Here is a 25,913-nt window from a genome sequence, read left to right as displayed (position 1 = left end):
GTGTACTGTGTACCTATCCTTAAAGTAATTTAACTAAAATAACATACATATATCTACTATAACTATAAGTCTATAAAACGTGTACAATGTACTGCGACTTTCTGAAAAGTTATTTTTACTAAAGATTCATGTGTTGGCTTTGATCGTATACTTGCACTCAAAATTTATTATAGGCTGGGCTATACACGGCGTTACCCGTCGAATTCATATTTTATTATTTTTACATCGGAATATAGGTATATTAATACAACGGATGTTATACGTCACGTCACGTTTCCTTTCGCGGTGAAAAACGCCAGTGGACTTGCATTTTGGCTGAAGAAAACCGAACTACTGAATTATTAAAAACCCAAACTCTTAATGTTATATTGTCTTAAATTAGGATGAGTTATACTGCTGAGTGATGACGGATAGTCGGAAAATGCGGCGTACGAAACACGACGAATACACCGTGTAATTATACTATATAGCTCCAGCCTTAGATAGGCCATGCTCAAAAACTATTGTAATCAAACAAATGGAAATGGATAATGATGAATTATAATAATATTAATAATGATTAGATTCATAATATAATATTGTAGATAATATTTATACCTATTTTAATTGTTTTTAATAGACCCTTACTATTGGTGTTCCTGAAGCCCAGGAAAATATAATTTGCTAAAAAGAGAAATCTAATAGCATTAATAATATAATAATATATTAATATTCATTATGATATAAACCTCTCATCTATAAAAAAGACCCCCTAATGTGTTTATTTACGCTAACATGGTCTATCCATATCTTTAATTACCTACAGCCTCCTATAGATGTTGTGTAGGTTCTTATATAGAGCTTATGGTCCTATAAATAACATAGATTATCCTGAAAATACAAACCCGTTGTATATAAAACGGCAATTTGAATTTATTGAGATGTATCATTATAATATTATCACTTTATTTAACGATAAAATCTACTACAAGTCTACAACTACTTATATTGTTTTTTTGTTCTGAACATCCAAGTACTTACGTATAACATTCAAAAAAAAATATATATATTTTTTTTTTAATAATCTGTAGATTATTTTTTACACAATATGTATTTGGGAGCTTGTTAATGGTTATAGGTCGTTCGAGTGGCGTGAGCAAAAAAAATCATCGATAACAATGAGCTATATATAATATGAGAAATATTTTTATTTACATTCTGAAAGAATGTACTTATATCAAATACTTTTCCAAGTATTAAAGATAATTGGTTATATAATTGATTTAATAGTATAATTTGACTTCTTAAATAAATCAGTGGGTAATTTAAGATTAACAAGTTTCTATTAATATTGCGTATTTGTGTCGGAGACTTGGTATCTGTTTATGTCTTCACAAGTTAGTCGTATTCTGTTGTAATATAGTATATTTAAATGACTATTATGACTTAGAACTTAATTCTAGCATCTAAGTGATGTCTATTGTCTATGCTTGATATATATTTAATTTATTGCAGATAACTGCCAACTGGTATTTAATATAATATTGTTGGTGGTTTTAACAAAACAAAAATGATTGTAATTTTATTATTATTACATTTTTCTTACGTAATTCTAAATGCGACAATCTAATCATAGACATTATCTACCTTTACCTTAAAAACTTATCTTTTAAATTAAAACCAAGAAAAATTTATTCGCGATATCACTCCACGGCTACACAATGCCCCAATCTTTTCCTTATCACCGGCTTTTATTTTATAACTAAAAAATGAATGATTATATTTTCGGTAACTGTTTGATTATACATAGACGACGTCATCATGCCGAGGTCACGGACAAAAAAGCGTGATAGAGGTGTTTGAACTCGTATCGTGGTCCATGGATCGTAATTACTAATTATGCCCTTATAATTAATTTTACTATACTATTCTATGATTACACATTTACACCTATATACCATATAGAACACCTGTGTATCTATAAGGCTATAATACATATTCCATAATACACTAATACAGTTGGTTACATATTATATTAATATACTATAGATTGAGGTTACCTATATATATTATTATGATTTATAATATTTTATTTATATTATTATATAGATAAATAAATGATAAATTGTGTGTCTATACACTATAAAAGTACCATCAATAAACCAGGCTCATATACGGGGGGGGGTTAGGGGTTTAACCTCCCCTCGATCGAAATTTTTAAAGTATAGGTATATATTTATAATATAACAAAAACTAACTACACACTTTTTAGTTCATGATGTATTAAAAATATTTTAACCTCCTCGAAAATTTATCCTGGATACGTGTTTGCAATAAACAACACACAAAAGGTAAAGAATACTAGGTCATTTATTTACATACCTACGACCTACCTAAACAGGTATACGCGGTAGGTACGCGCAATTGAATGAATATTATTATATTAGTCTCTTACATATAGTTATATCATATTCCTACATGAAGATCCTGTAGCTTGTTCAGCATTAAATCCCCGCTCCTATAGCTTCCCATATCTGGCTAGTTTTATTTATTTTACCATTGTTATAAATACTAGTATAGTAGTATTTATAATCAATGATTTTACTCATTGGCCATTGATTAAGCTCTTAAAAATCAATGATTTATTTACATAATTAATAAGACACTAATATATTATTAAGATTCGAGAAAGGTCTAAGTACAATTTTTTGTTATTATTGATTCCCGGATAAATGCACCGTAAAAAATAACCCTAAAATGAAAATTATGTGCTCTAAAACTTAAAATAATAAATTTGAATTAAAATGTCTATATTAATATAAACTAAAATAAAAAGTAATAAAAATAATTCATTAAATTATGAGATTTATAATTTTAATATTATTATTTTTAAGTAAGTTATGATCTTTTTGAAACTGTACATTTTAAAATGGTCATAATTTACTTAAAAATAATATCAATAAAAGGCTACGTTAATAAGCCCTGGATAATTATCTTACCTTTAAATTTTATAATAGGTCAGTTTACTCAAATAAGTCTAATATCAAAACTAGCAGCACAATATTGAAAATAGTGAACGAAAATTTGCTGTCCCACATGTATAAGACGGAGACAATACAATTGTCATGCGGGTTCTACGTACATCCTCTTAAATTAATGACATACGTTTAAGTATTTGACATGGTACCTACGCAACGGTCGTCGGTATAAAAAGTAGTGCAATAGTGCGAGTACGTGGCAATAGTCTATATAGTGAGTACTGAGTAGGGACGGGCACTATCGAGTAAAAACATTAAAAACTATCGAACTATGACTACCCGATAGTTTTAAACTATATATCTATTGTTTTAATAAGCTATAAAATAATTTTGTTGAAAAATACTACACTGCACAATCAATAATAGTGGACAATTGATCGAACATACATATGAAATTTTGACTTTGAGCCATCAAATTTTTGAACGGTGTTAATGCTTATAAAGTATTATTTATCTATGATTCAAATTTGAGCCACGATTCGACTATTCGAGGTTTTTAAGTAATATAAAATATACCGTATTAAATGAAAACGAACAAAGTACTATTTTGTGCAAAAAACCACCCCAATGGTGTGGAAAAGGGAGTTGTCAAACGTGCAAACTGTAATATTAATGTGTACTATTAAATCTTATAGTATAAAAATTACCGAATTTAAATAAAACTTTTACGCGTTTTTGGTGTTAACATCTCCGTTCCAATATTTGAAGAAATAATAATCACGTATTCGCGTAATATCACATATTTGATTTTTGACTCAGACTCTCTTTGAAAAGGAAATTGAATCTAGTTGGTACTTTGGGGGGGGGGAGTCAAAAGTAAAAAATTTTCAGTATTTTTCAAAAGCGTTAGGAAAAATCCTGAAAAAGTAACGAAAAAACGGGAATTTTTACGCATAACCACTTTTTGACAAAATCGATTTTTTTATTTTGCTGTAACTCAAAAACGAATCATTGTAAATAACTGAAATTGTTATCAAATATTTATATTAGTTTTATCTATTTACGATTAAATTTTCAAAATTTTTAGAATTTTTTTAAACTATTTATAGACCATTGAAATTTTTGATTTTTCTAAATTGTTTTTCTTCAAATGCCGATAAAAAAATTTGGTTTTCCAAAAAATCTTTAATATTTAATACAAGGTTTATTATAAGTTTTTTTATTGTAATAAAAAAAAATAAAAATCGTTAGTTTCATCACAATAGCATTAAAAGTTCAAATGTTTATAAAATATATCAAAATCGCGAATATTTGCAAGAAATTTTGAAGTTAAAAATAATTCATAAAATTTTTGTGATTTATACCTAAGATTAAAAAACCCAGTACAAGGTTCTCCATACTTTTTCTGCAAATAACTGTAAAAAAAAAATTCTAGCGTTGATGTAGAAAAAATTTTATGAGTGTATGAAATTAATTATTTTATTAAATCGAGTAAAATAACAATATATTACAATTTAAATATAAGTAATAATATAATATATCCTACTAATTATCCTAGACTGACAAATCATCTCCGTTCAAAATCGTTTTTCGTATACAATGATACCTGCCTTTGCATTCAAATTTAACACATCCATTATAGTGGCCTACTCTCCATCTTACGCACCTTTTTTTGTTTTTTTTCGTTTCGTTGTTCCTGTGTCTATTATCAAATTGGGTTCTAGCACTTCTATTTTTTAGCTATACATATATATATATATATATAATACTACCTATTATTTTATTTTAAACCGTCTATTATAGTTATTATACAGTTTATAGTTTAGCTTATACAGTTTACATCACACTAATCAAAATTATTCACGATCATAGCATAATATACCATGAGTATGTATAGTCAATGGTAATACATGACTATAATATAATGTACCACCTATATCGCGATTCTTATTAAAATAGTTATACATATTTTATTATATAATAAAATGTTTTATAGTCATTGTTTTTTGTATAAAGTTGTGTATTCTTGTTTATATCCATAACGATTATCACGTGATCTTTATAATAAGACGCACAAATCTACAGTTTTATTATTAATATTAATATCATGATGACATGTGTGCACGTTCTTGCAAACACTCGTGTAAACGCTCTTCAGTCGACGTGGTTGACCAAAGTCCCATTTCAGATTATTCGCTAAATAAAAATAGCAGTATTATGACGAGCTTAAATATTATCATCTACGACTAACTGAGGATTGAGAATGACCATAAAAATAATGGTTATAAAACGGTAGTATTATATGATGCGCTTAAGTATTAATGTATTATCAACTGCAACTAATTTAGGCCTTAGGGTAACCATAAAATTAATGGCTGTCACCAATGACAGGCGACAGCTAATGAGTTGTACACTCTTGAGAACATTTTTATATTCAATATTTACATAGTCGCAAAATCTTTCAATTGTTCATTCCAAACTGCTGTATGCAAATTTAAAATATTATTCATTACGATTACATTAATAGGTGTTAATTCTGTCATATCGGCACTTGATTGTTTTGCGATATGCAAAATAAAAGCTGTGCAACTTATCCCACATTTGTTTTTAAATTGAAAAACCGTTCATTTTTTCCTTTTCTCAAAACTCCTCCAAATATTAGTATTACTATATTATCGTCAGAAAATGCAATATATGTATCTGACGAAATGATAACATATGCTTTTACAAACTTTCAATTACATAATTTGATGATAAAATATCTGCTGTTTCTCCTTTTAAATTCATTACTTCAAAAACTTAAATTTGTACTCCCAAGTTTGGATTTAAATGATATATTATAGTTTATAACTGAAAGCACGATTTCTTTTTAGGGCTATGAGAACAAATGTTTGTATCGAATTTTAGTATCCTACTATTTATGTGCCACAAAACACGTCTAGGGCCTACTATAAGCCCATAGACGCCCAGTATATAAGTACGACTATTACATACAACTGAAACAACCCACATAGTACAGACGAGTGAACAAAATAAAAAATACCTAATCAATAACATTTATCATTTATATAAATATAATATGTGGATAAAATAAAATATAAATAGGTATTATATAGTCCGCAACACATACACTTATGTCATACAGTGTACACTTTTGTCTACATACTGACATGAGGAGTGGAGACCATGGCCCATGGGGTTATACCGTGGGCAGATAGACCTACCGTGAAACCGGACATTTCCCGGTGGGCCCCACATCATAATGGGGCCCTTTTAAGACTTTTTTTTTTATGTGGGGACCCTTTTTTAAAATTTCCCGGTTTGCCAAAAATGACCTACTCGCCCATGGGTTATACTAATAATTAAAATATGTATACATATTAAATGATAATTGCATATTTACGAAAAACGATACTAACGAAAATATGCTATATTTTTTTAACGTTATTTTAATTATAAATCATACACCCCATCACCATACTATAGTATAAAAGTTTATTATATAAATATGGTGAATATAAACAGAGTAATAACAATAGCGGCGTTCCTAATACGTACCTATATTATTTTTTATATTCGTAACACTACATTAAATTTCATCATATTATTAATTTAAATGTCGGCGAATACATTTTTCAATATAATAACGAATTATTTGAATAATATTGAAATTGAATTATGCGAATAATATCGAATTGTTCGATAGTAGTTGTTCGATAGTGCTCGTCACTATAATAAATACGACTGACGTCTTACAACAATCAGTATTAGTACTATAGAAAATTGTCGCGAAAGATTTAGATCATTATTCGCCATTCGACCATAGCCGCGCGACCGATTCACCCCGACCCCCAACCACCACATATCACATTTGTGTTCACTCGGACACCGACCTGCATGCGCAAGAGACGGCACTCCGCCGATATGGCCATCATCAGACGACTGGCAATAGTGACGGGAGGCAACAAGGGCATTGGGTACGCCATCGTGAAGGCCCTGTGCGAGCGGTTCGACGGCGACGTTTACCTGACGGCCCGCGACGCCGGCAGGGGCGAGGCAGCGGTGCGGCGACTAAACGGGCTGGGCCTAACGTGCTGGTCAACAACGCGGGAATCTCGTTCGACGAGACTTCGGCCGAACCGTTCAGCGTGCAGGCCGAGGAAACGGTACGCGTCAACTACTTCGGACTGCGGACCGTGTGCGACACGCTATTCCCTCTGCTAGTGGACGGCTCACGCGTGGTCAACTTGTCCAGCTCCACCGGCCGCCTGTCACTGATTCCCGGCGACGAGCTCAGGGAAAAGCTGTCTTCGCCGCTGTTGACCGTCGACGAGCTGGACGCGCTGATGCGCACGTTCGTGGACAGAGCCAAGGCCGGCGATCACGCGCAGGCCGGATGGCCGACGTTCGCCTACAGCGTGTCCAAAGTGGGCGTCAACGCGCTGACATCCATACAGCAGCGCGCGTTCGACGCGGACCCCCGGGGTGGACATCGTCGTCAACAGCTTCCACCCCGGGCACGTGGACACAGACATGCGCCGTCACGAGGTATCGGTGACCACTGAACAAGGAGCCGAAGTTCCGGTGTACCTGTGTCTGTTGCCCGCGGGTGAACGAAACGTCAAAGGCCATTATGTCTGGAGCGACAAGACCGTTAAGGGCTGGTGTAAATGTTAAACACTATACGTCTATATTATGTGGCGTATAGGTGTTATTACAGCACGCCGTTTGATATTCATCCGCGATTTTTTTCAAATGCGAAGCACAGTAGAATAGATAAAATTGTATCTATTCTGTGTGCAAAGTACACGCGTTTTCTATTCATACACACATTCTATTCATTTGTATATATAAGGGCGGATCCAGCACATGTATTAACGGTCAGGTAACTTTATAGGAAAAATTATATAATATAGATATAGCCTCCCCACAAAAAAAAAAACAATATGATAAAAATGTATGTTTTTTAATATTATTTTTTTCCAACTTGCCCCCAGTGCCCCCCCCCCTGAATCCGCGCTTGCTTGTATACATTATTACATTAGCTGAATAACCCAACTTTGCTGGTATGTTGAATAATTGATTCGTATATACATTGATTTTTTTTTATAATTTAACTATTAATTTAATTTATGATATTTACAAATGATGAACAAAATTAAATTGGAAATAATACACTTGTAGGAGTAGAGTATTTGGGACAACTTTGTGAAAAAAAATCGTTAAATTATTTAATTGACACGCTAAAAAACTAATATTTAAATACAATCCCCATTAGACAAAAAAAAAATGAAAAATCTGACAACGTGCTGACGTTCATGTGAGTATTTGGAACAACTCTATGAATAAAATTTAATAGTTTTGTCTCAATATTGAAACATAAGAAAGGCCTGTTCTTTTACATACATAGGAATATTGTTTTAGGGTTCATTTTTAATATTTAATTCAATATACGAATATATTTCTATTTTAATTTCTTTAAACTTTTTTATAATTATAAAAATATTGAATATTGAACGAGTTGCATAAAAGCTAAGATTACAATTAGAATGAAATGACTTAAGTATATATAATATATTCAATATTGCATATCAGTAGTTAAAGTTAGCTCTACTGTTGCTATTGAGTTCATATTTCAGGTGGATACTGAGCATATTTACTTATACATACAAACATACGCCTACTAAATAATTCGAAAATCATGTTACGCTTTCATCGTCGAACTTTGATTTTCATTAAATAATTTGAAACAACTGTGGGTTGACTAAAATATCCGGCCCGGGAAATTACCGTGTGACAGGCCCACCGATTACAAAGTACATCGGCCTAGAGTTATAATATGATTATCGGCACACCGGGAACTTTCCCGGTACCCCGATGGGTCAATTCGCCGCTGATTTGAAAAATACTCAATTACACTTTCTGGACAAATGACAGATGAATTGCCAATCTCAGTCATATTAGTTCATAAACCTAGGTTCACAGACTTCAATTATTTGTCTTATAACTAGATATAACCGAAGTACACTGTACACTATAATTTACTTAGCACCGTATTTTATATTCGTTCATTATTTTCCAAACGAAATCTGGTTATACAGCTAGTTGTCCATAAAATGCAAATTGTAAATATTTTTTATTATCAATAAAAAAAAAAAAAATAATCTCTCAGTATTAATTTTCTAAGATTAAGATTTTTTCATAAAAAGTATTTGTTTTTTTTCTTATAAATGTTGTAAAATGTTGTATTACACACACTTGACATATTACCTACCCATAAATCGAATTTAATAGTACATTTATTATCTTATTCCATTTAAATAATACTTATATAACAATTAACAAGTACTTTTTATAAAAATATTTCTTTTAAAATTGCTTATCTACCACATTGTATTAATTCTAATGGATGTGTTAAATTTAAAATTATAACAACCATATTTAACATATTGTTATTAGTACAAATTATTAGTATTTACTAGAGTTCAAGACTTACAGCATTTGAATATTAATCATAGATGTAGTAAAACATAGCAGAGCGATATATATACAAATTATTAGTTACTAATACCGCCTATACAGAGACTCAAATATACAATTTTATTTTGCTTATTTTAAATTTTTTTCAATATTGATGCATATGCAACGGTTTTTAAAAATTATGAATAATGTATTAATTAAAATGTTGAACGATTAATTACAAAAATTTATTTGTGCATAGTACATTACTACTTGTGTAGCTATCTATCATGTTAATGTTGCACAAATACCTACTCAACAAAAGCAATTTGGAATGATCAAAAACAATGTAGTTATCCAAGTAAATAAATATGTTTATACAATAAAATGCTCTTAGTTCTTATACAGCTTCAATATTTTTAAAAATGTCAATAACATTCCTATAAGTTTTCCTAAAATATTTAAATATACTATCGTGATTTTATAAATAATCAATAATGCATTTTTGTTACCTATTGTAATACCTACTGAAAGCTTAATTAGTGTTAACATATAGTTAAATGTTTTAAGTTGTATTATAGATTATATTAAGTCATCCGATACTTGATAGACATGAATATAACAACTCTGCATAGTTTTTTAAAACAGCCAACAGAGGTCAGGGATACAATTTTACTTTTTCTCTACATCTGTATAGTTCTTATCGAGAAATTGTAATTCACTAATGTATTCATTTTAAATGAAAATAAATTGTTTGTAATTCATTATGAACGATTCACTCCCTATTTTCACAAAATATTATACTGAATTATGTTCAGTAATTTATATTATGACGTAAAAATTATTATTTAATAAGTAATAAAGTAATAAATTATATTATACTAAATTATACAATTATCTCTACAACAAATAAGTAGTTATAATATATTATAAATTTTTAATATTGGTTTCAATATATAAACATCTTAAAATTAATCAAATAAAAATTAAACATCAACAATGATTTATTATTCACTATAAACTATAAAGATACACATATACCAACTATTGCACAATATATTAATATTCTATAAGTTTTTGATAATAGAGTTAAAAATAAAATTCTCTAAAACAAATTAATTTTTAATTTTTTATGCATTATTTAATACTTTTTGTTTAGTCTTTTAATTCTTGTAAGGAAAATACAAAATAGGGACTGAACATTATAATTTAACAAACTTTGTAAAAAGTTAAAAATAATTTGCTATTTATGGGTAGTTTCAATATAGATAAAATAATATCTATAAACAAGAGTTTATTAAAATATTTCCATTAATTATATTTGTGCTGAAAATAATAATTTTTATATTCATTGACTTTTCTAAAAAATAAAGCGCTGCTTGTTCAGCATATGTTATACCTCCGATTACCATAACATATACTGTTTTTATACCTGTCTTAAAGTCATTGACTTGGAATGAATAGTTAGATAATAATTTAACAATTTCTTCCTCAGGCATTTCTTCTTTACAGATAATCTCAATTATTTTACCAATAGCAGGAACATATGATCCGCCAAATGCTGCACTCATGCAATGCTCACTATCGTCTACAAGCCTTAATTTCTGCATCATGTTTTGCATCATCTGCTTAGTTTTATTAATTGATATAATTCTATTTAAATTACTGTTTAAAACTGAGCTATTATCATGTTTTACTATTAAATTCATTTTTTCTAAAACGTGGAATGTCTCAAAATACTTAAATCCATATTGGTGTAAAAATTTTGTTTTAATATTATTTAATTCTATTGATGTAAATCCATCTTGGGATTGTGAAAATAAACAAATGAGCTGAAGTATATTGTTGGCACTACCTTTTCCAAAGGCTAACAAATCTTCTATACAATTTAAGTTTTCTTTGCGACTTCTGTTTTCTAACATATTTTTTTCAAGTGTAATATAGTCAATAAATTTATCACCTATTACTTTTGATACAACTTCAGATGCATCTATATGGAACGTAAGGTTTTTCTTTGACATTAAGACACTTTGTAACTCTTGAGTGACATACTGTTTCATTTCGTCAAGCTGCAATTTTTTGCTCTTTTCCAATTTATCTTGCAATTCTTTGGATTTTGATTTCCAGTAATTCAATACATCACCAAACTGCTTATATTTGACATATTCATAAGTTTCATCAGGATTACACAAGTTTTTTATAGATGTAGTTCCATCATTTTTTTTTATTTCTACTATACCATTTTGTATACCGACTACTTGATCTAAAAGACTGGCATATGTACAAGGAGTTAACAGAACGCTTGCATAATCAAAATCCCTATCTAAAATACAAAAACACGATCCATTATTAATGTTAGGCTTTCCTCTTTCTGTGAAAAATCTATTCAATAATTTATAAACAGCAGTAGATGACTTTCCATTTACACATACAGTCTTAGGAAACCCTAAAACCATAAAAGCTGTCCATAGAGCTTTAGCAACAGGCATTAACAATGATTGATTTTCTTCAACAAACACGTTTTTGTAGAAATCTATCATCTCCAATGAAAGTAACGAATCTCCTAAATGAATGAAATCCCATTGAAATTCAAATATTTGAATGTACCCATAGACACCTTCCTCTTCAAATTGTTTTTCAATAGTAATCAATGACCTAGGAACAAGAATAATTTTAATAATATCTTCAGCTAAGCTTGTCATACTTAGACATGAATTAATGAGATCACAAATAATTTTTGTGGCTGGTAAATTAGATGACACCAAAAAGACACACTGCCGATTGGTAATTGGGTTGACTGACTCTTGCAATTTATACACCTTTTCTACCCCGTAAAGCCTAAAATAAAAACACAATTTATGAATCATCGTTATTTATAATTTCAAGAAAATCATACCTTAAGCTTTTCATATCGATGAACATTTCAAGAGGTTTGAAAAGTCTATGTTCTACAACCAAGTCTTTGGGTCCGGGCATATCTTTCAGTATATTAATTAAATTTGTGTGGGATATTTGAGGAAAAGCATTTAATATCTTTTTGTCAAACATTATTAATATTTCTAAATGGCATATAATTTTAAAATAAAAATAATTATAATAATAAATACGTTTAAATATTCTGATGTGAACCTGCAGATTCTGGTGCATACAGCAAGCAATAAATAATGAAAACTTAAAAATTATAGCATAATATAATATTATATGAATTAATATATTAATATATAATGAGCTTGGTACTTTAGAGGGGATAATTATTAATAAATAATAATTATACATATTATATTAATTTATTACATATCCTACCTTTTCCTACCAAATTTTTATGATAATATATATCAAAAGGTCTATGGTGATAATAATGATTGTATTAACCTTAAAATATTATTGATAATTTCTAAATGATAAGAAAGTTCATTTCTATTTTTTAAAAGCGAGAGCAAACGCCAAGCATTAATTTATTACATAGAAAATTTATAAATGTAAATTAAAGTGTTGCTATTTTTTTTTGTATTATAATTGAGTAATTAAATATAAGAACGTATCAAATTAAATTTTTATATAGTTAAGTCAATCAATTATTGTTTCAAAATGTTGTTTGTTTCACGTTGCACAAGATTGTGTCAAAACATAATACCAAAACACAAGAATTGTGCATTAACCAGAGTACCTAGTCGAAATGGATATATTGTGTTGTAAGTAAACCAACAAATGAATGCTAAAAATAATTTAAGTACTTATAAAAAGATTTTAAAATTCTTTATATAAAAGAGCAAAATTAGCTATTATTATTTTTGATTAAATCAAATATTAATAAAACAACTATTGTAATTTATTGTTGTATTTTTCTTATCTAAATAGTGTAAGTATTTAAATGAGTTCAATAAATTATTAAATATTGTTGTTTTAGATTGCCAGAAATCAGTAAAGATTTGACAGAAAGCCTTTTACAAGTAAATGCTGACCATCCAAATTTTACGGGTTTAGATATAAAAAAATGTGAAAACACAATTAGTAATCAGTTTATTGATTTTGAATGTGGTATACGTGATATTGAAGATTACCTTAACTCGGGTAAATGATTTTGTGTAATGATTATTAAAAACCTTTCCATTTAAATTTTGAACCTTTTTTCTTTTTAGTTGAAGATGGAAAATACGACTTATTTAAAGATGTATTAGAACCAATAGAAAATCTAAGTCTTAAATTTGATCAAATATGGGCTGTATTAAAAACATTATATTTGGCTGATATGTCAGTAATGCCAGCTAGAATATATTATCCAATACACAATAAAGCGTGCATGTCTCATACAACAAAATACAACAGCAAACCTATTTATGAAGCATGTAAAGTTAGTATTCTTTTTTTAAACTTAATTATTTTGTATGAATAAGTATACAAAAATGTATACCCTTGTTGTTTATAGAAAGCTGATTTGTCTAAATTGACAGAAGAACAAGTAGCAGTTGTGAATAAATTTATTAAAGAAGGAAAACTCAATGGACTTGAACTTAGTGAAAAACTAGATTATTCATTTAAAGCAAATAAGCAAAAATGCAGTGCTAAGCAAAAATACTTTAAAATTCGTTTAGAAGTAAGATTTAGCTATTTATACTGTTTAATATTGATTTTGTTTTAGCTAAACTAAATAAATATACCTATTAACTGTAGGCTATAATATTTATATTATAATGATTACCTGAATTGGATTAAGCTTAATCATTGTGGTCTAAAAAAATCTATTTTTGCATAACTAAGCATTATATTTGTTGGGAATTCTGGTTTAGTCAATGATTGCTTCACAAAATCATGTGTTAATATATACCAGGGATAGGCAACTGAAAGTTATTAGAGGCTCAATTTTTAGAAAATTACAATTTAGCAAGCCATAGTATAGAGAGCAAAAAAAAAAGGTCAATCAAAATATGCATTTTAATTTAGCATAAACGTAGCATAGACTCTATAGACGATTAACTTTGAAATTCTATGATGTAATTTGAAAATGTAGCGTGGGCCAGATAAAAAAGGTTTTTGGATCGTCAGTTGCCCACCCCTAATATATATCATACATTATTTGGTAGCAATAAAATCTGTAATTACTTCCAAATTATCTATCTAAATTAATATTATGTATTTAGATGGCATGGAGTCAATTTCAACAAATAATTGATAATCCACAACTAGTCAAGGATTTTCCAGAAGACCTTTTGATATTAATGGCAATAAATAAGTAAAATTGTATTTTAAATTATTTTGTAATTAAGAAAAATATATTTATTATTTGTATTAATTTTATAGAGATAATCCTAAGAAACGTCCGTGGAAAGTTGCCTTGACATGGGGTATTGCTGATAGATTTATTAAGTATTGTCCAGACAGAGATATACGTTGGAATGTTTGGCAAGCTTATGAAAAAGCTGGTTCACCTGCTGACGAAAAAAGAGAACTTAATAATGGTTTAGAAGTTGAAGAAATCCGAAAATTAAGGTAAGTTAAATAATAATTATGTTCTTACCAAAAATTTTCAAAAACAATAAAGAATTCAATATTTATATATGTATTTGTTCAAATATTTGATTAGTTTTATTATTATTTATTTCATTGATTTTTGTTTAATATTTATATAAATTATAGACTTGAAGCTGCTGAAAAATTGGGTTTCAAAAATTACGGTGAACTATCGTTGATTACAAAAATGGCACCTTCAATTTCAGTTATAGAAGATACATTATTGACAATATTGGATAAAGGTACTGTACAATAAATACTTTACTATTTTCATTATTTAATATTTTGCTTGATTGTACAACAAATACATTTTTGAACTGTTTAGATTTGATATATTATATTTATCACCTATTTTATTATGTACATGAAACTATTATTCAATAAATAATTATTTACAGCAAGACCCTTACAAGATAAAGAAATAGAATCATTACAACTTTTTTCAAATAAAAAGGGTAATGAATACCCTATTCAAATGTGGGATGTTGGTTACTGGGCAAGATTACAAAAAAAAGAACTTTATGGGTAAGTTATGTATCCAATTAAATTCTTTTTTTTTTCTTCATCATGTTATATCCATTTTTATATAAAATTTATAAATTTTTTTTTAGTTACGATGAAGTTCAATGGTCTGAGTATTTCCCATTAGACCGAGTTTTAGATGGTCTGTTTGAATTATGTAGACGACTTTATGGAATACGCATTCTAGAAATGCCAAACAGAGCTGACCTCTGGCATCCTGATGTAAAATATTATGAAATATTACATGAAAATGACCCTTCTATCGTAGCTGGATTTTATTTAGACCTTTGTTCTCGGTATGTACTTTAATTAGTTAATTATTTATAAATTGGTAGTGAATGTATAATGAGAAGTTATTTTCAGGCCACAAAAAATGAAAGCTGTCGGTGAACCTGGTTGGTTAGTAACTCATAGGACTGCTTCATCGATACCAAAAAAAGTATTACCTTTATCAGCTCTAATTATGAACCTTCCATCAGTACAGAATAAAAACCCAAGTTTATTGAGTTTTGATCAAGTGAAAACCTTATTTGGAAAAGTAAATATTCTATTTTTTGATTTATAATTCAATAATTTATAATATTGATAATATTTTTGCAAAATTAAATTTTAGTTTGGTCATTTACTGCAAAATGTTCTCTGTCAAGTACATTATGCTGAAGTATCTGGTTTAAATAATGTTGAATGGGATGCTGTCGGAATAACCAGTAATTTTATGATTCATTGGTAATTAATATTTGGTTAAATATCTATATTGCTATTTATATTCATTTAAAATGTTAATTATTTCTGTAGGTTGTATGATAAAGATACATTTGACAGTATTAATAGCCACTACAAAACTGGTAAAAGATTACCAAATGATCAATTGACTGAAATCAAACAACACATGGCTGGATTCAATACTTGTGATGAACTATATAAATCTATGATTGACATTAAAATGCATACTATGTAAGAATATAATATTATAATTTTATTACACAATAATTTGCATTATTTAGAAATTACTGAAATTTAAAAATAAAAATATTATATTTTATTATTAATTAATAATTGATAATCTTCAGTGGCAAAATTTCATAGGAGATAATGAGACAATATCTACCACTTATAACACAGACAAATAATTTGGTTTTGTATAGAAAATAATTACAAATTTAAATTATAATATATTTATTTGTCAACAACTTTTTGTTTATTTAGTATTTTTAGAATAGACTAATTATTCGAGTCAGTGGTGTCCCATATGGTGAGTTAATCAAGTAAATATCCAAATACAATATAAAAATAAATATGAAACAATGTGAAATTAGTCGCCAAGCTTGATGTGCAGGGGAAATTAGAAAATGGGCGGTGTTTAACGTTCTGCTATAAGACATGTTTTGATGTTCACTTATTTTTAAATGATCATTATGAACTCCGTTATCACTGTCAACAATTGTAAACTTGTAGGTGTGGTTGATTTTTAATTTATTGTTTGTTTATTTCTGGTATGATATTGTCTAAGTATGATTGTAATTATGCCGGTTTCTTTTTTTATCAACATATTCTCAACCTAGAAAATCATGCTTTGCCACTGAAAGTCTTAAAGTAATATATTTTGTATGTTTTGTAAATAAATAACTTTTAAACAAGACTTTTGTAAAACTCTTTTGTTTGGCAAAAAATAACTATTAAAGTTTACAATTTATTTATTAACTGAATTTTTTAACATTAATTTCTAAAATAATTTTGGTCAGAGTAAGAGAATAAAAAGTTACACCTTTCTATAATTTAAATTTTGTTTAACAAATAATTATTGTGTCAATATTTTTTGTACCATCATTACTATTTATATTATTGAATTTGATATATTAGGTATTTAATTTTTAATTATATTTTATTATGTTCTTTTATATATACAAATAATATGCTTATCTTTTAGCAAAACCAATTGGAATGACCTGGTGAAAGAAATGTGGAGTAATTATTATGGATTTCCATTAAGTAAATGGAACAGTTTTCCATGTAGGTTTGCTGAGGTTATGTCTAATGAACAAGGAGCGGCAAGTTACTACTCAGGATTATGGTCTAGAATAATAGCAGCTGATGTATTTCAATCATTTAAAGTTCCTGATGAAACTACTAAAAATTTAGGAAACAAGTAATATTCTAATCTCATCATCATCATCAATATTTCATATTTTACATTTTTGATATTTAATAATTTTAGTTTTCGAGATACCTTTTTTGCATTTGGTGGCAGCTGTCCATCTGGAGAAATATTCAGACGTTTCAAAGGACGGGACCCTAATCCTAAAGCATTTATTAGTGATCTTGGACTCGATAAAGATGATAGTAATTAAATTATAGTTTAGTTATGTTTTATGTGTTATTATGTTAACACATCCAAAATAAGGATATTGGTTATGTTTCAATATGTATGAAATATTTTCAATCTAATATACAATAAAAAGTATGACATTAAATTGTTTTTCTTTGATTTAAAAAAATGTTGTGAATAATAAATACCTGAATAATTTTATAAAACATATATCCTTTTATATAAGTATTCTTTTTTTGTTGTGTCATGGTTGACTGAACACAGACATAGTTACACATTATTATTGATTAAACATGAACAACTATAAAGGTTTGAAGGGTTGATAATAAAAATAAAATTTACTTTGTTTTTGTTTAACTTAACATTATTAAATGTTTGATCATGTCTTACCGAACATATAATGAATTGTGGGCACAAGCTCAATTAACACTGGACGAGGCAACCAAAAATGACTCAAACCTACTTACATCTAAAACTAATAAAGATAAAGTTGTTGTATTCAAAGAGTTGTCCACTGTCATGGTCAGTTATATATTAGCTATTAATAAATTGGATGAGTGTTATGATCAAGTTATTCAACCTCAGAAACGAATACTTATTAGAAACATTTTAGAATTATCTTTAGGGCGTTATTTAGAACTAAAAAACGACATGGTCAATTTAAACTACAATGAATTTACTTATTTAGACTCAGCCACTGCACAGCTGGGGTTATTACCACAAGATGTAGAACTGGCAATACCATCACATTATCGAAATGAAAGGCTTAAGACAATTGAATGGCAAAATAATTTTATTGATGAAGTATTGAAGAAAACAGGTTTTTATGAAGAAGAAAAAATTGAAGTTGAAATGCCCATCCGACAAGCGATATTATTGATACAAAAGCATGAGAGGGCACGTCAAGGACGAATGAGAGCTCAATTCATGAAGGAGGTTAGAGCAATGAATAAACCTGATGCTGGAGACGTGGAACTTAGTGATAATGCAAGGAAAGCTGCAATGAAAATACAGAGAGTATGGCGAGGTTTTATAACACGGAGAAAAATAAGAAGTAGAGTTGTTGAAGAAATGTTGTTGATTGGCATGTTACCCCCAAACTCAATTGACACCGAAGAACAACAAAAAGCCGAAGAGGTTAAAAGTGCTAGAAGGATTGTTCAAACAAAACGACAGAAGGAATATGAGCTAGCACTAATACAGGAAAAAGAAAAAGTATTAATTTTTTTAATTTATGTCTTTATTTATGATTTAATAATTTGACAATAAAACATTGAAACTTAAAAGATTAAAGACCATGTAAAGGAAAAAATGAAAGAAGATATCAGAGATGAAGTAAGAGCATGGTACATGGGAGTCAAATCACAAACTGGTAAATTTCCAGATTTACCATCAGAAGAAAGTGGTGGGTCTGCAGTAATTTATACTAGATACAAAACTGCCAGTTCTCATAGTAAATCAACTAGTCAATCATCATCTAAAGGAACCAAAAGTTAGTTTTGTTGATTTTATTTTAGTAACAAATTGTAGAGTTAATTGTACATAAATAATGTTATAAAATTAATGACTTTCATTAGGTCATAAGAGTAAATCAATTGCGGGAAAAGAGTCAAAGGAAGAAGTTAAAAAAAAAGCTGATGAAGAAGACACTGGTTTCAAAATGGGACCTTCAAATTTTCTCCAAGAACTCATGTTAGCAAGTTCAGAATATGAAGAAGTATGGAAAGGAATGGATGAATCAAAAAACACAAGTCAAATGCCTATTAAGAGTATTGTTAAGGCTCAAAAAGTAGCCGAAGTAGAACGTGAATTACGGAAGGTAATTTAATGGCTAAATTGATACAAAAAAGTGGATTGAAAAAATGTTATTTTTTTCATTATTAGATAGTTGATGTGCATTTGAGAGCTGAACTTGAAATTTTGCAAAATGCACTCGATAAAGATAACGCTATTCGTATCAAAAGATCAAAAAAACAGAAAAAAGTAAAAAGAAGTAGCAAAAAAGCAAAGAAAAAACGGGACAAGGATTTAACTCCTGATAGAACTGTAAATATTAAGAATAATTGGTATTATTTTATAATTTAAACAGCAAACAAATTATCAATGCCTAAGCAGTAAACAGTAATAATGTAATTGAATATGGGAGTTCATAGAATAGAGGCAATAGTAATCTTAATAAAGATTAAATATACTATGTGTCTATGTTTAAGCTATATGTCAGTACATTGATTTATTGCTAATTTGGTTTTGGTTTTAAAATAGCTTTTATTATATTGCAATACGGTAAAAAAAAAAAAAAATTGATGGGCTTTCAATTTAATGTTTATAAAATTGTGTAAAATTGAAAAACAATAATTTTCTAAAAACATAAACATTTATTTCAATTGCTATCTAAAACATTTGTAAAGTGTAGTATTATTTAAGTCTAATTTTGTTAATAAATGTTTATGATTTGTAAATATTTTAAAAGTAAAATTTAGTTGCTATTAATTATTATTATTATAATATCAATAAATGCACAGTACAGACTATTGAATTAAGTAAGTAAGTAGTAAGTACACTTACATCATAATGAATGTATAGCTCAAGTATACTAAGATTAATGTTATTCCTTTTCTGTACAATTTATATCTCTAGTATAATTTATTTATTTAATGTTTACGCCTTATAGCTTTTACAAAATAGTAACAATACCAATAGATTTCTCTTTATGCTTAATACCTTCAAATTAATTTATGCATATCCATTATCCATTATTATTTTTACCTAATTCTTCTACTATGTAAGTATATAACAAATAATATGACACAAATATTTGTATATTAATTACAAAAATAATAACTTAAAATAATTTATTTTGATTTCAATTATAATTTTATAAGATTATAATATGTATCTATTTTCCCAAACTAGTAGTGAACCTTATGAATTTAGTAATAAACCCGATTATAATAGGTACCTTATAAAGTTATAAATATTTTTTTAACAGTTAAATTATTATTTTGAATTTTCAACAAAGGACATACTTAAGCTGATAAGCTAATATTTTAGGACAAATAATAAGATATTAAACAAGCTTAATTATAATATGATTAACCCATAAGTCATAAGCCTAATACAGTATAATTTTATATGAAATGTATAGTGCTGTAACGTCTGTAACAGATTAGTACTTAAATAAGTTAGATACTAATTACTAATATAGTAATCGCTACTAATTTCAAACAGAGCATAGGATTTGTTTGGTTTAAATAATAACCTAATTGATTAATTTATTTGGTCATACAATTGTTGTTCATAATATATTAGGGGGTCTTGATTATCTAGTGAATAATGACTACTGTAGTAATAATAATTAATATTTCATTGATTGGTCAATGATATTTACTGGATCCTTACCTATGTGGCTATGCATTATTACAACATTTAAACATTCATTATTACATTAATAATTTGTGTTCAGTGTAGTATAGTTTATAGATTGTATAGTTTAAATACACATATATAATATATAAATATTAAGTATTAAGTAATATTGTAATAACATACATATTATTAATTTAAATACCTTCTCTGATACTATTTAGTATAAAAATATAGAATGAAGATTAATGTTATATTTTATCCCCAGTAGATGGCGCTTATAATATATTTGTTTAGAAATATGAATTTACATCCTTATAAATTAATTTAAGTTCACTTCATACAACTAAAATTTATTTTTTTTTATTACATTATATGTTAAAGGCAAGTTTTTATATCCTGAAACGAAGAAAAAGGTATGAATTCATTACGAAAAAGAACTTGAGTGTGGTAATCCATATTTTGTTCTACATACCAATTCAATCATACAATGGCTTAAATACATCTTCACAACATATTCTTATTTACTCCGGTGCCCTTTCAAATCGAAAAAATCTTTCGCCTTTTACTAAAGATTTCCGTGGAGGGGTGCACTCAAAGGAGTGTGATTTTTAATTTTTTAATTGCCCGACTTTCGAGTTGGGCTTCGATTGCTTCTGTAATACATAGTGTGTTTATGAAAACGTCTTTAGCGTTTATCCCATCGGCCATCGCCCATAAGATACACTTGAAATCAAAAAATTCCATTGTCTTTTTTATTATGGATTAAACTAAAGAAATACTATTTACTACTATAGAACCTAGAGTTCCTAGATCATGAATTTTTAAGAGAAACGCCCGCATTTGTTGTCTCCGTCTTACAAATGTAAAACAGTAAAATCTGTTTAGCGCTGTAAAGAATCAAAAAGACTACAGTCATATCCAAAGTTAACTAAGGAAATAAAATTGTCAACACATAAAAAGGAGAATATTATCTGTGAAATATCGTTTTTATTTTTTTTATACCACTTATACGAAAAAAGCTCTTATGGTTTCAATATCCATTATTTTTGAACTTTAATAACTTTTTCTGTAACTCCGATATCGAAAAATAAAAACGATATTCCATAGCCTAAGTTCTCCTTTTTATATGGTGAAGATTTTGTTTCTTACTTATGACTGTATTACTGTAACCTTCTCGGTTCTATCCCTCGCACCGCGCAAAACAGTTTTTACTATATTTTACATTTGTAAGATAAAGGTCGGGGACAATATGCGGGTGTATCGTTCTCTTAATATTGTTATTATTGAGTAAGCAGTTCTAATCCATCGGTGTATCATCAATAGTGTATTACTGCATACATTTTTTTTCGTTCTGCAGAACAAAATATTTCAATGTTGAAAACATTATCTTAAAATAAAAAATATAGGTATTCTATTTATTGTAGTTACTATAATGTAAATGTTTATAGTTACTTGGCTTCCTGGTACAGTGGTACCTATATTGGTGATTCACGAGAAAGAAAAATAGAATTAACTAAATTATAAATTTATTGTCATATATGTATATTATTATTTCAAATACTGAAATACCTACCACTATTTAATAATGGTTTATAAAATAACAATTATATTGAGAATCATTATATCGATACATTTAGTTTACGTATAAATTTATATTTTTAGTCAGTGGAGGGATGAGAAGGCACCATTCAAAATAACCATCCTTGACTCTAATACTAATATACTGTTACAGTTAGAATCGTTGTTCGAAGAGCTGGTTATGAACGGTATCATACGTAAGTATCCAGCCACCCGGTTGAACTCGTTCAAGGGGGACGCATCGTACGCTGGTTGTGATGTTATGCGATGGGACAACGACCCAAGCCCAACGCTCGGCGATGTCAGACATGCGGTCAGGGACAGCTGCGTGCTGCCGATGCTCAGCGACCAGATCCATCAGGCCGGGCCCGCGGTGCGTTCTGTGCTCATCTCCGGAGCGCACGGATCCGGCAAACATACGCTGATCAACGCAGTATGCACCGAGTTGGGGGCCACGCTGTTCGACTTGACTTCGGCCAACATCGTGGGAAAATATCCCGGAAAATCGGGACTCACCATGTTGCTCCATCTCGTCAACAAAGTTGCTAGGTCGCGTCATATTATATTTATGTGTATACACCGAGTTATTATTATTTATTATACTTATACCATTTACCGGGGCTGTCATTTTAATGCTGTGCTTGCGTCGTATAAATATGCAGGAGCGCGGGGTTGCGAAAGATGGAATTGTAGCGGAAAGATAATTTATAGGGGTCTTGATAAAAATAGTGAAAAAAATAAGTATTGTAAAGCTAGATGTTTAAAAGACATAAAATAGTTAATTTATTAAAGAATTATAATTTAATGTATTGATCATTGAAGTTTTAATTAATTAAAAATATTTTTAAAATGTTTAATGTGTAAGTGAAAGTTCATATATCAAACTACAGTATTTATTTATATTATATTAATATATATATTAATGCATATTATATATTATATCAAAATGTCAAATGTTTAATTTACATTATATACTTATACTATTATATATAGGTTGCTTCAACCGTCAGTAATATTCATCGAAGACGCGGAGAAGACGTTTATGAAAAAAGTACCGAAAACTGATAAGACAGATCCGAAAAGGCTGAAAAAAGACTTGCCTAAGCTTGTCAAGGCTATCGCTCCGACAGACAGGGTTCAGTATATTTATTTAACAGCTACCAACTATAATACCAACAATCTACATGAATTATTTTCATATTATACGATACACGATACACTATACCGATTTGTACTAAGGGGTGCTCTATAGCTACTATTTTACCAAATATCTTGTCAAGTTAATGATGGATGAACAAATTGGGCTGTTGGGCAGTTAGGTTTGAATATTGAGCTATTTGTGATGATTTATCGCTCTGTATTATGTATTATGCATGTTTATTTGTTTATTAAATATTAACTAATATAATAAACTCTTCTTGTATAATAATTATAATGTTGACGTACTCGCGCTTCAGATATTGTTGCTTGGCACTTCTTGCTGTCCCTGGGATTGCGATCAAAAATCTTTGACCGGCACGTACGGGAAAATAATCGTCATACCTCGCCCGGATTATGCCAGTCTGTATCACATATGGAACGATCTTTTATTCCAATACAGTGGACTCAGCCGAAAATTTGATGTTAGCTCGTTGGCAAAATTATCTGATGGCTACAGCATCGGAACCATCATTAAAGTGCTCCAAGAGGTATTGTGTTTTTTTTTTTCTGAAGCGTTAAAATTTTTAAAATATTATGTACCTATAGGCACCTAGCTCATTAGAGTTTATTATATATTATACATATTATAAAATTTCACAGTATTTTCACTATTTATATTGTGTTTCATTTCTATAAAATACATTTAATATTTTATAATATTTATAATGAATTTTAATTTGTACCTATGTAGGTGATGACTTGCAAAAGAGTGTTACAGCTGACAATTCGACCTTTGATGCACGTAGAAATCTTAAATGCACTCGCTCGTCACGATCCAATTTACAAAGAAGAAGATGAAGCGTTCAATCAGTGGTATTCGAGAACTCCTCTCGGTCGGAGAAAGCAAAAGTCACTGGATGCCGAAGTGGAAAGACGAATGATTGAAAACGATAAGCATGCGGGTGCTAAATGAACAGAATGTAACTTATTCCCAAAACATTTTTTGAAATTTTGGAAAACAAGAAAAACCTGTTTAAAAATCTACTCCAAAATAATTTTGTATAATATACTATAATTAAAATGTACATGCATTTTTGTTTTTATTGCTCAATATTTTAACTTTTAAGTTATTTTTCTATGATTTTATAACTACAATTTGAGAGAAATTTTATTTCAGGTATATTAATTATAATTTATACGTTTAAGAACTTAATACTCGTAGGTGTCAATGTAAATTATAACTTTTGGAGTTTATAGTTATAAGGTGATTATTTCTAAATAAGGAATGGCTGATTAAAATGTTGTTATCAACTATAATTTAACTCAGCAATAGAAAATTCGTACTTCGAAGTTTTTTTATTATTTCAATACAAATAATGTATGTATTTACAATACAATATCAAGGTCTATGAATACAATATACAAAAGTATAATAATAAAATGAGATAGTTGCAAGGTCTAATGGCTATAATATTTTACATATGTACCTATTAGAAACATATAAAAATCTATTAGATTTAATTTATCACTCTCGAATTCGAATACTTTGTACACATGGAAGAGGGGTATAACCGTATAAGGTAAAAAGCAATTGCAAACGTTAAAAACACTTTGTGGCCTGTAGGTATACGTTATATTAAATAATATGCCGTCTTGTCGAGATGTTCAAAATCATAACGTTTTATAATTAATTTTAAATTTTACACACAGTTCGTCGGGTCTGTGCATTGTGCACATGTCTATTTTGTCACTTTTACATTTCCACCCTCACAACCTGTTCCGAGTATATCGAAATCGTTGAAAATCTTCGACGTCCGTAATTATTAATGCATATGGTTGACTTGACGTTAGCTGCAAATTTCTTTAACACAATTGAATACAAAATTAATCCTTTTTTGTGTTGTTATAAAATTAAAAAAATTTATTCAGGCAGAAATTTAATTTCAAGGATTCAATCGATATATTACAAGCTTAATGTTTTGATTGGCTAACGAAAAACAAATTATAAATCTAAGTTATGACATTGACAAATGGCTATGGGTTTGATGTATGAACAT

The 25,913-nt window shown here is 28.7% G+C and overlaps 3 protein-coding genes, 1 non-coding gene and 1 pseudogene across 5 annotated transcripts; 4 read left to right on the top strand and 1 right to left on the bottom strand.

The window, feature by feature from the left end:
- The first annotated feature begins 6,801 nt into the window (after nucleotides 1-6,801).
- On the top strand, nucleotides 6,802-7,836 carry LOC113554632 (annotated as a pseudogene).
- Nucleotides 7,837-10,664: 2,828 nt separating this feature from the next.
- On the bottom strand, nucleotides 10,665-12,652 carry LOC113553357 (vacuolar protein sorting-associated protein 33B). 2 transcript variants are annotated; one of them, XM_026956657.1, is made up of 3 exons: nucleotides 12,546-12,626; nucleotides 12,313-12,475; nucleotides 10,665-12,254 (listed from the first exon to the last, which is right to left on the bottom strand). In XM_026956657.1, the coding sequence occupies exons 2-3, from the start codon at nucleotides 12,462-12,464 to the stop codon at nucleotides 10,697-10,699; spliced, it is 1,710 nt and encodes a 569-aa protein (XP_026812458.1). In that variant the 5' UTR covers nucleotides 12,465-12,475; nucleotides 12,546-12,626; the 3' UTR covers nucleotides 10,665-10,696. The 2 variants fall into 2 exon arrangements, with proteins under 2 accessions (XP_026812458.1, XP_026812457.1); XM_026956656.1 differs by having other exon boundaries at nucleotides 12,313-12,652.
- Nucleotides 12,653-12,879: 227 nt separating this feature from the next.
- LOC113552840 (oligopeptidase A) lies at nucleotides 12,880-17,917 on the top strand. Its single transcript, XM_026955812.1, has 14 exons — nucleotides 12,880-13,108; nucleotides 13,324-13,487; nucleotides 13,556-13,767; nucleotides 13,843-14,010; nucleotides 14,555-14,646; nucleotides 14,715-14,903; nucleotides 15,051-15,166; nucleotides 15,323-15,449; nucleotides 15,536-15,742; nucleotides 15,810-15,984; nucleotides 16,060-16,172; nucleotides 16,242-16,400; nucleotides 17,374-17,592; nucleotides 17,662-17,917. The coding sequence occupies exons 1-14, from the start codon at nucleotides 13,005-13,007 to the stop codon at nucleotides 17,792-17,794; spliced, it is 2,178 nt and encodes a 725-aa protein (XP_026811613.1). The 5' UTR covers nucleotides 12,880-13,004; the 3' UTR covers nucleotides 17,795-17,917.
- Nucleotides 17,918-18,153: 236 nt separating this feature from the next.
- LOC113554015 (dynein regulatory complex protein 11) lies at nucleotides 18,154-24,889 on the top strand. Its single transcript, XM_026957655.1, has 8 exons — nucleotides 18,154-18,987; nucleotides 19,060-19,264; nucleotides 19,350-19,591; nucleotides 19,657-19,818; nucleotides 22,871-23,265; nucleotides 23,710-23,851; nucleotides 24,174-24,404; nucleotides 24,608-24,889. Exons 1-8 carry the CDS (start codon nucleotides 18,154-18,156, stop codon nucleotides 24,827-24,829), a joined length of 2,433 nt encoding a protein of 810 aa, XP_026813456.1. The 3' UTR covers nucleotides 24,830-24,889.
- On the top strand, nucleotides 21,660-21,781 carry LOC113555336. Its single transcript, XR_003405360.1, has one exon. It is a non-coding gene; the product is annotated as a U5 spliceosomal RNA (small nuclear RNA).
- Nucleotides 24,890-25,913: the final 1,024 nt, after the last annotated feature.

The sequence above is a fragment of the Rhopalosiphum maidis genome, chromosome 2 (genome assembly GCF_003676215.2).
Source record: "Rhopalosiphum maidis isolate BTI-1 chromosome 2, ASM367621v3, whole genome shotgun sequence".
Lineage (NCBI taxonomy): Eukaryota > Metazoa > Arthropoda > Insecta > Hemiptera > Aphididae > Rhopalosiphum > Rhopalosiphum maidis.
The sequence above is the reverse complement of the archived record's forward strand: the minus strand, read 5'-3'. Positions and strand labels throughout refer to the sequence as shown.